Source organism: Neofelis nebulosa, chromosome 13 (assembly GCF_028018385.1).
Source record: "Neofelis nebulosa isolate mNeoNeb1 chromosome 13, mNeoNeb1.pri, whole genome shotgun sequence".
NCBI classification, from domain to species: domain Eukaryota; kingdom Metazoa; phylum Chordata; class Mammalia; order Carnivora; family Felidae; genus Neofelis; species Neofelis nebulosa.
The window spans coordinates 25,468,904-25,482,221 of NC_080794.1; the positions used below are offsets into that span (position 1 = coordinate 25,468,904).

The following is a 13,318-nucleotide window of genomic DNA, read 5'->3' on the forward strand; positions in this document are numbered from 1 at the left end:
GTCTTCCAGGGGTTTTCTGGGTTATTTAGACAGGTGTAGGTGGAATTTAAGTGATCAGCAGGATGCGGTGAGCCCAGCGTCCTCCTACGCCGCTATCTTCGACACTCTCTCAAGGTAGTCATTTTTAATTGAAAAAGGATATAATCACCAATGAAGATATAACTATTATATACAGTTGACTCTTGACCAATGCAGAGGTTAGGGGCATAGACCTCCTCTGAAGTCAAAAATCCACATTGTAACTTCTGAGTCCCCCAAAAGTTAACAAATAAATACCTACTATTGACCGGAAGTGTTACCAATAACATAAACAGTTGATTAACACATATTTTCTATTTTATATGTATTAAATAATATATTCTTACAGTAAAGTATGCTAGCAGAAAATGTTAAGAAATTCATAAGTTAGGGAAAATACATTTAAATTATTGTACTGTATGTTTATGTTTTCTGTTTATAAGACGAATTGTCTGTCAGTACCTACATCAATATTGTCTTATATGATACAAAACAGTGTAGATGTTATACGTATTACTAACACTAGACATCAAACATGAAAGGACAATGTGAAAAAGAAATTCATATTTATTTACAGGTATAACAATTCATGCATTGGTAATGAACAAGCAGTAATATGATTACTTTTATGTTTGCCTAGTATGATCAATACAATTGCCTCATGGCAGCTTAGCCTATACAATGATGAATGAATTGTTATAAAATTTTTATGGCATACAGTATTATAGTTATATTCATAATACAATATTGGGAACACTGTTACATTAAAAAAACTTATCTGTGACTATAGGCTAATGCTCATTTTCTCCTATCATGAGAGACAGGGGCATGTTGTATGGTAATGTAATTCTTTAAAAGCAAAGATATAAAATAGTAAGAAAGACAACACATTACTAATTTCATATTAAATGTCACTCACCTTATGCCCATGTAAGGATAGGCTATCCACTTCCAGACAAGTCTTGCACACAATCTTCTACATGATGAATACTTAGTGATGAAGATGATACAGAACATCTCATACAATTCTTGCAATAAAGTTATTAGATTTTAGCATAAGAACGCTTATAAACAAACACAACAGATGAATTTATCAACTGTCCAGTGGGATGATTATTCACTATTCATTAAGTAGAAGGGAATCACCATAAAGGTCTTCATTTTTGTCTTCATGCTGAGTAGGCTGAGGAAGAGGAGGAAGAGAAGGGATTGGTCTTGCTGTCTTAGGAGTGGCAGAGGTTTAGGAGGTGGAAAGGGAAGCAGGGGAGGGAGGCACATCTGGTGTAATTTCATGGAGATATATCGTAATTTCTATCTGACTTTTTGCTTTTCCATGTTTCTAAAAATGTTTCTATATGTTGCCAATCCTTCTTTCACCAATTGCTTTAGTTTCAGTGCCCATATCATAGAAAGGTCCATTGTCATAAAAGAAGGAAAAGAAGTCCTGAATACTCAGAGCCCTTCTGTCAGATTGATTTCAGTTTGTTTTCTGGTACTGATTTTTCTACATCTTTTCCTCATTGCTGGCACTGGTCCATAAGTTCTCATCTCTATCAAGTTGTCTTCTGTAATTTCCTCTGGTATGGTGTTTATTAGCTGTTGAATTTCTCCAAGATCTATGTCTTCACTCCCCAACTTTTTTGCCATATCCAAAATCTCTTTCATGATTTCATGATTGGTGAAACACAGTTTTCTGCAGCAGATATTTATTGTTTGGGGTTTGAAGGCTTTCACAGCTTTTTCTACTAACAATGATAGTAATTTCAATTGTGTAATCCTTCTAGACTTGCATGATTTTCTTTCTATCAGTGCTCTCTTCCATAGTGTTGATAATCTTTTCCATACAGTACTGTGTGTAATTAGCCTTTTAAATGTCCTCATGACACCCTTATCTAGAGGCTAAATTAGAGGCATTGTGTTTGGATGTGAGTAGACTACTTTGATGCCTTTGATATTGAATTCATAGGGTTCAGGGTGGCCAGCAGCATTGTCCAATATCAAAAGAACTTTGAAAAGTAGTCCCTTACTGGCATGGTACTTCCTGAATTTAGGGACAAGGCATCAATAGAACCAATCCAAAGAAAGGGCTCTCATTGTTTAGGCCATCTTGTGCAACCAAAAGACTGACAGCTGGTATTTATCTTTTCCTTTAAGGCTTGGCAGTTAGCAGCTTTATAGATCAGGCAGTCCTGATCGTAAGCCCAACTGCATTTGTTAACTAATTTCCTCCTGCTCACTTCTCTCCCTTGCTAATAATGTCCTATGTGGGATTTCTCCCCCACCTCTGCAGAATAGGGCACTTTCATCTCTGCATTAAATACTTGTTCAGGCATATATCTTTTCACCTCAATGATTTTTGTAATGGTATCTGGGAACTCATCTACTGCCACATGGTTAGCAGAAGCTGCCTCTCCCGTTAACCTTGACATTTTTTAAGCTAAACCTCTTTCTAAAATTATCAAACCATCCTTGGCTGGCATTAAGTGCTCTAGCTTTAGATCTGTCACCTTCCTTTTGCTTTAAGTTGTCATATAGCTTTTTATGGAATCATATTAGATTCTATAGATATGCCTTTCTTATAGCCATCCTGCACCCACATAAAAGCTTCATTTTCTTTTTTTCTTTTTTTTTTTTTTGCATTCCAAAATGGGCTTTTTTATTTAGCTATGTTTTGAAATGTTAACTTCTTATGCTTTTCTTAGAGAAGTAAAACTTGGAGAAAAAAATACCATAACAAAACAGAATTTTTGCCCTCAATAAGAAGAAACCTGACTCACTTTCATAATTCAGTTTGACATAGCAATTTGCCACTGGAAGATTCTAGACACATGATGGAAGAAACAGAACCACAGAACTTACATGAAAATTTCCTGGATGCTATTTATCAAAGTCCATGGGCTGGAAGGACGCAGATCCAACTATCAATGTCAGTCCTGTTACAATTACAACTCAAAGCCATCACCATACAGTTTAAGCAGAACAGATTTAAGCATAACAACATTAACCACATTTAATAGGTGAGAAGATAAGAAGTTTCAATTAGGTACAATAAGGTTCAAATGTCTTACCAAACTATCAAGTGGCAACACTTGGGTCTGAATCCAGGTCAGACTGACTCCAAATCCATGCTCCTGTCACTCATCCCATATAGCTTCCAGCCTAATTAACTTAAATCAGCATGTATTTGCATGTTGTCTAGGACCTTCTCCTCAGGCAGCCGAAAACCTTCAGAGGTGCCCCACACCTTGTTTTCCACAAATTCCTGGATTTAGGAAGTGGAAAGGAAGGGCAAAGGGGTTCTAAAGGCTCACAGATGAATAAGTATCATTTACTTAAACTTTCACATATTCTTTTTTTTTTTTTTTCATGGGGGAGGGGAAGGGAAAAAAAAAAAAAAAAGAGGTTACAGTGGGAGAGAGCCAAAGCATAAGAGACTGTTAAAAACTGAGAACAAACTGAGGGTTGATGGGGGGTGGGAGGGAGGGCAGGGTGGGTGATGGGTATTGAGGAGGGCACCTTTTGGGATGAGCACTGGGTGTTGTATGGAAACCAATTTGACAGTAAATTTCATATATTAATAAATAAATAAATAAATAAATAAATAAATTTCTGTTAAAAAAAATAAAAAAAAAATAAAAACCAAAAAAAAAATAAAAAATAAAAATAAATAAATAAAAACCTAAAAAAAAAAAAAAGCTTCATTTTCAATGAGATAAAAATATATTTCACAAAATGTATAAGGTTTTCATGCCTGCTAGTACAGCTGCAATGAAACCCTCACGATTTTCATTTTGTTTTTCTTTTTTTCTTTTTCTTTTTCTTTTTTTTTTTTACAGTGGTTCTTACATGGGATTCATTTATCTTAGAATGGTGGGCAACCACAGCTGAAGATCACAATCTTCAGTACATATCAAGCAATTCAACTTTTTCTTGTATGTCATGAAATTTGTCTGCTTCTTGGGAGCACTGCCAACATCACTAATGGCACTTCATATGGGTCTCATGGTGTTATTCAAGGTTTACAGTACTGCAGTAAACACAAAAACTACATGAGAACTGCAAGAGATCACTTTTTATTGCAATATGCAGTTTAGTGGAGGGACAAACTGCTCATGTGGAGATGATTAGCATCATACCGTGTTTTAAGCATATACTTGCAACACTTAAGCTCACCACAATAGCAATAGGAGGTGGCTATGAAATTACAGTAGTTCAGTATGTACTACAGTTAATTTTATGGAGTTATGATTTAATACTGCATCTTTGTTTGTTTACATTTCTCTTGACTGCAAATAGTGCCATATACAGTCTGCAAGTGTATGTGTAAGTTTTGATATTTAAAATAAGTATATTTATATTTTTATACAATGTAATACACATGTATGCTGTAGCATCAAGATATAGAAAGCAAAATGTTTTAGGCACTGAAAGGGAAATAAGCTGAAACACTTGAAGTAGACCAAAAAGTAAGAATGAGACGATCTGAATATTTTTCCTTTTATGGATTGTGCTTTTGGCTGAAGTCCAAGATCTCTTCACTTAAGCTAGATCCCAAAGACTTTCTTTTTTTTTTCCTAAGAGTTTTATGGTTTTTATGTTCTACATTATTTTTTTAAATCAATTTTGAGCTAATTTTTGTATATGGTGTGAGATTTAGGTCAAGGCTCTTTTTTTTTTTACTTTTTTTTTAAATTTTTTTAACGTTTATTTATTTTTGAGACAGAGAGAGACAGAGCATGAACGGGGGAGGGTCAGAGAGAGGGAGACACAGAATCTGAAACAGGCTCTAGGCTCTGAGCTGTCAGCACAGAGCCCGATGCGGGGCTCGAACTCACGGACCGTGAGATCATGACCTGAGCCGAAGTTGGCCACTTAACCAACTGAGCCACCCAGGCGCCCCATTTTTTTACTTTTTTAAGATAAAATAAAGTTTTAACTCTTGCCCATAGAAACACATGGATATTTTAAATAGCAATAAATGGAATTGATAAGGGTGTAAAAAAGGACACGTAGAGTAGTTGGGAATATACATTGATGAAAACAAATGTGATTCAATATTTGCGTATCTTGGGATTTATCCAGAGATAAATAATCATAGATATATACAAAAATACATATAGAATAGAGTTGACTGAAGTGATATTTCAGGAAAACACTGGAAACAATCTACATGTCTAGTATCAAGATGACTGATTAGTAGAATAAAATACACCAAGTTTAGAATTATGTGTAGTCATGTGAAAATGTTCACAATCTATTAGATGAAAAACAGGTTACAAAACATTAAGCACAATATGTTAATAGTATAGAGATTGCAAGTGATTTTTATTTTCTTCTTTGTGTTTTTTCCTAAATATTAAGTAAAGCATAGAACAGTTTAATGTTTTGTTGTGGTTACTATTTATTACTGTCTTAATTAGTTTTTCTTTCATGACTTTAAAAGGAATTTTAAAGTTGTTTTTATGAAGAGGAAAAGTATATAACAGACTATATCTCTGAGTTTGTAATGAAAGTTATTAAAATATATATTAATTTAAACATATACACATAAAACTTTATAAAATAAATATGCTGATATGTACTATAGTAAAAGATTTTTTTATCACTAAATTTTAGGAAAGAAAAAAGATACGAGAAAATTGCCTCATGGTTGCTATTTTTAAGGGAAGTAAGCTAATACCTGCAATTTCTTTCTTAGAAAGATAGCTCAGGGCTTATTATTAAAACTAACTACTTTATTTCTTAAAAAATTTTTTTAACGTTTGTTTATTTTTGAGACAGAGACAGAGACAGAGCACAAGCAGGGGGAGGGGCAGAGAGAGAGGGAGACACACAGAATCTGAAATAGGCTCCAGGCTTAGAGCTGTCAGCACAGAGCCTGACACAGGGCTTGAACTCATGGACTGCAAGATCATAACCTGAGACCTCAGCTCAACCAACTGAGCCACCCAGGCAACCAACTACTTTATTACTTAAAAAAAAACATTTTCTTACTTTATTCAAGCTGAGTCATTTATTCCCTTTTAACTACTGTAACTAAGATTTTAGATTAGCTTCTATTGTACCACTCTATTATGAAGAAGAAAAGTCACTTGTTATTTTCATAGCAAAACTGGTGGGGCAAAGGGACAATGGTACAAGAAATATGCTAAAAATATAGAGGCCCTCAATAAAGAGAAAGATGGTCTATTCCAGTTGTTACAAGAGTACATCTAGGTTATTAAGCAGGTATACTTTTCATCTTTATTCAAGATAAAGCTACTTTATCAAATTGAGTCATACACTTCATAAGGTAATCCTGATTACCAAATAAGTTTTTTCTCTACTGTATCTTTCAAAAAGATAAATACAAAGTAAACATCTCAGATTCTAAGGTGGTTAATGAAGGACTTTGATAGCTAAGTAATTTAAATCTCTGTATAAGGCTATTAAAAGAAAAAATATATCATTGTATGTGTGTATTGTATATTCACACAGATGAATGCATACACATATGTTATAAATGAGACAGATTATGTTTCATGATTTCTGTTTTGTAACATGGCCCTAAAATTAAGGAATAAGAATTGTAATGAATAATGTTTGTTTAGAACAGCTTTTCTAATTCTTGAGAGGAAAGGAGGAAAAAAGCAAATTTCAAGGATTTCCATTTCTTATAGATTGGATAATAGATAGAATATATTGACAGTATTTTACTGATATATAGAAGTTCATAATGCTGTAGCAACGCAGTTTATTCATAGATTGAAGTATGTGCTACTATAGGTAGATGTGAAGTAGGCTTATTATTCTTTTGTACACTTAAAATGTTTTAGTGAGTCAAGATCTTTTCAAGGTCCATTTAATACAGAGCCTGTGTGTACTTCTCAGCCATCTTCTTAAAAATGTAGAATTATGCTGGACACTCATGGATATTTAAAAATTGCCTTCTTGGTATGTTTGAAGGGCACATTTGAACTAATTATGTGAGCCTGGCAATAAATTATAGTAAATGTCTTCAGTATTAAACATATTGAACTCCATCTAAATGAATCATAAGTTTTTTTTCTCTTAGATAATTTCTCAACTTTCTTGACACATCTCTAGTCTCCTTTTTTAGCATTCTCACTATTTTTTTCATATACCATGTGCTGAATTAACTAAAATGAAGATGAATTTTTCTTAATGCTTTTTCCACTGCCTCCATTTAGAATGCTATGTCCTCAACTTTTCACTATGTCTTCACTTGTTGAAATTCTGCAACAATAGTGGAATTTTAAATGGAAAAATTTTGTATCTTAGTGTTTATATGTTGAAATTGCATTTTAATTAAATTGGATCAAATGTAAAATAGCTTTCTTTTCCTCTGTATGATCTTAAATAACACTTTTTCCACTCAGTTGTTATGAAATTATAAAGAATCATAATGTAAATGAGTTCTACAGAAACTTCTACCATTAGTGTCTGAAAAACCAGAAAGTTTTTCAGTAGTGTTACTTATATTTTAAAGATAATCTGCAATCAGAATAATAGGTAAAAACTTTGAGCTTTTCTAAATAGAACAAAAATTACTAATGTTTGAGTATTTATTGCCTTCCTTTTCCCAAGTCCATTAAAAGGATTCTACTTAGTTTCTTTCCTTCCCTTGACTTCTAAAAGGCTTCATTTAAGTCCCAAGCAATTTGGGGATTCTGTTAGTCCAGATGGGAAGGAAAGAAAAGGGTGAGAGAGTAATTTCTGTGGCAGTTTTATAGAGAGGGAATCTGGGGAAACTGGGGTGTGAGGGGAAGGTACATAGAAGAAAGAGGGATATGTGTGTGTGTGTGTGTGTGTGTGTGTGTGTGTGTATAAAGCTTAGTTCTTTATTTTGAGAGAGAGTGCATACACATAAGTGGGGGAGGGGCAGAGAGAGAGGGAGAGAGAGAATCCCAGGCAGGCTCCGTGCTGTCACTCTGGAGCCCAATGCAGGGCTTGATCCCATGAACCGTGAGATCATATTCTGAGCCGAACCCAAGAGTTGGATGCTTAACCAAATAAGCTACTCAGGTGCCCCAGAAAGAAGGATTTTTAAAAGTATTGTTCAAGAAATGACAATAAAGAACATAAGTCATTATTTTTTTTTTATTAGAGAGAGAACATGCAAGCAGAGGAGAGGGACAGAGAGAGAAGGAGAGAGAGAATCTTAAGCTGACTCCATGCTCAGTGTGGAGCCCAACACAAGGTTTGATCCCACAATCCTGGGATCATGACCTAAACCGAAATCATGAGTTGGATGCCCAACCAGCTGAGCCACGAGGCGCCCCAAGAATTTAAGTTATTTTGGGATTAGTTTTCAGTTGCCATCAGGTTCCCCTGATCACAACACAGCTTGATATGAGACAACATGGGTGAAAGATTTAATAAAACTGGGAAGTGTCAACAGTTGTATATTCACAATTGAGATGGGAATATGAGGGCAAGAGAATACAATCTAATCTGCAAGTGGAAGTTACTGCCTTCCACTTTTTTTCCACATTCATTTTTGTTATTTTTAATTTTTGTTCATCAAGAGATGCTATTTTATTCCATTAAAGAACAAGTTATGTAGCTGATTTGTGATCTACCACTTTTTATCATATGAATAACAATTACACTTATTTTTTCTCCTCTGGGGCATTGAATTTTATGTTGGCTTGGGGGAAAGGAACATAGGAAGGAGAAGTGGAGTAAAATTTGATCCAGTATGTCTTTCACTATGAAACAAACTTGGCAAATTCATAGTTTTTCTCTTTTTGACCTGTCCTCCATCATATTTTACTTTATACTGTTAGCTAAAGTTTCTTTTTTAGTTTGTCAGTTCCTCTTACTGGAAATGCAGGAAACTGTCTTTAAAGTAACCACATGTTGGATCAAGTTCTTCAAGATTTTAATGATATCAATCAACTTGGCAGTTGTTTTTTTCTCTTTTAGCCTTATTTATTGTCTTAATACTCAAAATTAAATTTATCAAGGCACAGCTGGTAAAAAGATTCCTAGAATATCCTTGACATAATAACTTGTAAGAGAATGGTCTTCAATATTATCTGTATATGTAGTATAACCATCACATCACATCCTGTTTCTATACATAAATTTCCAAAACTAAAGGAAAAAGGAAGAAAAATTTTTATAGACTATCACTGACACCTCATATATTTTTTAAAGAATATTTTTTTATTTGACTGGATTCTCTCATTAGCAACATTTTTGGCATCATCTAGTTTAAAACACCTGACATTACTTTAGAGCAGAATTAATTGGTCATGTAGGAAAAATGATCTCTTGGGGCTTTTCAGATGGAATCTACAATGTAAGACTCATCTTTCATAGATTAGACAGATGGATTATCAATGTTTTGTTTACATTCTATGAAAACAGAAATTGGAAAAGTAAATTGAAAATGTAGAGGTTCCACATTCAGTTTTTCTAATTCAGTTCTGCTTTTTTCATTGGTAAAATGATTTTGTAAATGACATTAGCTATCATTAGCACTCAAATTATTTCATGAACAAAATGAAATCTCAGATTTAGCAGTTAGTTGAGTTCAGAACTGTATATACAACTGATGGCTTTTTCTGGAAAAATACATTAGTTGGAAACTACCTGTGCCTTGTTTTCTTGCAGGGAACAAATCACAAGACAGTGGCATAGCAGAAATGGAAGAACTTCCAGTACCACATAATATCAAAATAAGCAACATTACATGTGACTCATTCAAGATTTCATGGGAAATGGATTCAAAGTCAAAGGACCGTATTACACACTATTTCATTGATCTCAATAAGAAAGAGAACAAGAACTCCAATAAATTTAAACACAAGGTAAAATCTTAACACACACTTATATTCATTTGCATCTTAAAAACGTTATAAATATGAGGACATTTTAAAAGGAATAATGTTCTATTAATTACTTATATGATGTGTTTGACATTGGGAGAATAAAAATTACATGTCAGTTTAAAATTCTATTCTAAGAGATTTTTTTAGGAAAATGAAATGTCAAATATACTATTAAAATACAGTTTTTCCCAGAAAAGGTAAAATCATGACTCTCATATAGACATAAAAATGAACATGTGTTAAAGATTTAACTCACTAATTAACTGCTGAGGTGTTTCAATGGATAATCCAAAGAATGGACACAGTTATGGATCAGAATACTGAAATAAATGTATAAGTAGAGGCAAAACTGGTTTGGGGTCAGGACGAAGTAAGGGCCAGAAGAGAGAATTGGACAAAATTCGTTTGCATGTATTTAGACAAGAATATCTACAAATTACAGTGTTATAAAATAGCTTCCACAGAATCAGAAGATAGCCAGAAGAGTACACTATAAGCAATGCATAGTCTTCATTGAAGCACACATTTTTCCCTATAATAACTTCCAAAAGAGGAATTTTATGTAGCTTATAAACTTTAGAGTATTTGTAAAATACTTTAGGGCTGAAAATTGCTTTATTTATTCTATTTTATGGTTTGAAAATACAAATCAACTATTAAATGTCTTAGACATGTAACACCTTTCTGATATTTATTCTTATAACAGTCTACTTACCACATATCTATTCTGATACATGTCTCCCTACATAGACATCAGAGGTAGTATAGAGAGAAAAATATTTATCTGGTTTAAGTATTCTTATGTTTCAGTATTTTTACTGATGAAAACTGGTCTTTTTTAAAATATTGATACTAAGTTTTAACTCAGCAAATCTTTTGGAAGAGCTGTCTTATCTTGTCTGGAAATTATGCCTTTTACCAAATGCAGTTATATACACTGATGATAAATGAGAATTATATGTACAGATAAGTGTGAGAGAACAAGATCGATAAGTCATTGTTCTAACCATGTTCCGAGTTTGATTATGCTTTATGGTTATGGATACTCTCTTTTCTGACATTTGCCTTCTTGAAGTAGTTTTGAAATATTTCCTTGAAGTATCTTTGAAATACTTAATGTGAAATGATGATTAGGTCAAGATTTGACCCACTTTTCTTTATTCCATACTTAGAAAAACATGTCTTTGGAAATGTAGTGAATATTCAACTAGCAAGTTTAATTACCTTATTAATCATTGTTTGGAAATATCTAAACATTTTTATGACACATAAGCTCCATACTTGAATATAGCTGAAACAGATATCACCTCTTTTGTATATAAAATGGATTAATTTATCTTAAAATAGCTGTTTTTAAAATGTGCTCTCCCTTCACATATAAAATATTTAGTAATGGGCTACTCTGGTAAAACTGATTGGTAGTATAAATTAAACAAATATATTTTAAAATACAAAATCATTGAATTTTATTTCTGTCATGTTTGGAATTTTAGAGGTTTTTGTTTTGTTTTATCATTTAGTATTAGAATATTGTGTTTTAAGGTGCACATATAAGGAGTATACAGAGAAGAACAAGACTCAAGAAAGCAGGAACCTAAGTACATTTATGTCATTAATTAGCTGTATGACCTTGGGTATGTCTCTTGATCAAGTTGGGCCTTATTTTTTACATCTGGAGAATAAGAGATTTGAATATAATTGTTAAATATCTTTAAAAATGAAAATTCTGTCATCAGCCAGGAATTTAATAAATTCTTCCAAATTGTTTATAATTGATTCAAGTTATACTGCTAAATTAACTGATTTCTTCCCTCCCTTCTTTCCTACCTTCCTTCATTCCCCTTTCCTATTTTTCTGTCTTTTTGTCTTAGGATGTTCCAACAAAATTGGTGGCAAAAGCTGTTCCCTTGCCAATGACTGTCCGTGGACACTGGTTTTTGAGCCCAAGAACTGAGTATACAGTCGCAGTGCAGACTGCCTCAAAACAGGTTGATGGTGATTATGTTGTGTCTGAATGGAGTGAAATTATAGAATTCTGCACAGCAGGTAAGAGAACAGAAAAATACAGAAAAATATTTAATAAATATACAGAAAAATATTTAATAGTTCCTAAAAAGCTAATTACGTATTTAAAATATTTTTAATTATAAGGTGATATGAACTGCATTGATTATGTTTGCATTGCCAGTAGCACTGTTTAACAGAACAAACTATGCTGTATTGGTTGGAGTGATCTGAGATGGCATTAAATCAGTTCTTTTCTGCATAGTTTGATTTTTCAAAATAAAAACTTTGCAAATAAAACTGGTGTAGTTTGAAAATATACTCAGCATATTTTAAGCTTTGTTTTGAGAGAGAGTTATTTTTTTTTAATTTTATTTTCACAGATACTGAAACAAGGAAGCCAGGAACATCTTTCTGTAATTAGGGAAATGGATGCAGATCTTAATGACTGTACCTAGCAGAAATGTTACTCGATTTTTCACTTGAATGCTGAAAATTTGTATCTAAACTAGTGTCCTCTGTGTGTGTGTGTGTGTGTGTGTGTGTGTGTGTGTGTGTGTCTGCTTCATTAGAAAGTACCTCATAGCCATTTGGCCTTCAGATATCTGATGTGGAGAGCCCATCCCCTTTGATCTTGAACTATAATTTAATATTCCATTAGATGGAAATGTTACCATTCATCTCATTCATTTACTTGTTTATTCATTCATTTAAGAAACAAATATTTAGTGCACACTTAAATAGGTGTTGAAGTGGTACAAAAATATCTCTACCTGAATACATCTGTCATCCTCTCCTTGTTTCTTAGAATGGGGCTTTGTTTCCTCTTTGTACAGGTGATTGTTTCCTCTGAAAATTTGTAGAGAGAGGCTAAATGTTTTTTTTTTTTCTTCAACGTTTTTTATTTATTTTTGGGACAGAGAGAGACAGAGCATGAACGGGGGAGGGGCAGAGAGAGAGGGAGACACAGAATCGGAAACAGGCTCCAGGCTCCGAGCCATCAGCCCAGAGCCCGACGCGGGGCTCGAACTCACGGAGCGCGAGATCGTGACCTGGCTGAAGTCGGACGCTTAACCGACTGCGCCACCCAGGCGCCCCGAGGCTAAATGTTTTATCAACATAAAGGAGCTTGAAGAAAGAAGTCTTAAAAATTTGCCTCAACTATTGTAGGTTGCTTAGAAATTTTCCACAGTTGAGGCATCCTTCAGATAAATCAGCTTCCCCCCACCATAGCCTCACACATGCATTATTTTCCCCCTGTAGCCTCACTCAGTACATACTTAGCTACAGTACGTGCATACATACTCAGTACATACTCTCACTATCTTGTGTTTTTCTTAAACTCAGTGTAAAACGTTTCCTATGGGTATGTTAAATGGATAAAATTTTAATTCTGTGTGATTTTGATTTTATCTTCAACCTTTTTATTAGGAAGTTGCTAAGGATTATAACATCCT

General features: G+C 33.6%; 1 protein-coding gene across 4 annotated transcripts in view; it reads left to right on the forward strand.

Annotated features, from left to right (window-relative positions):
- The window catches only part of PHYHIPL (phytanoyl-CoA 2-hydroxylase interacting protein like), an 88,336-nt gene that overhangs the window by 56,470 nt on the left and 18,548 nt on the right, over positions 1-13,318 (forward strand). For all 4 annotated transcript variants that reach the window (XM_058696378.1, XM_058696381.1, XM_058696380.1 and 1 more), the window contains 2 exons: positions 9,640-9,836; positions 11,729-11,903. In XM_058696378.1, coding sequence (XP_058552361.1) covers positions 9,640-9,836; positions 11,729-11,903 — 372 coding nt within the window. The remainder of the gene's footprint in view (positions 1-9,639; positions 9,837-11,728; positions 11,904-13,318) is intronic.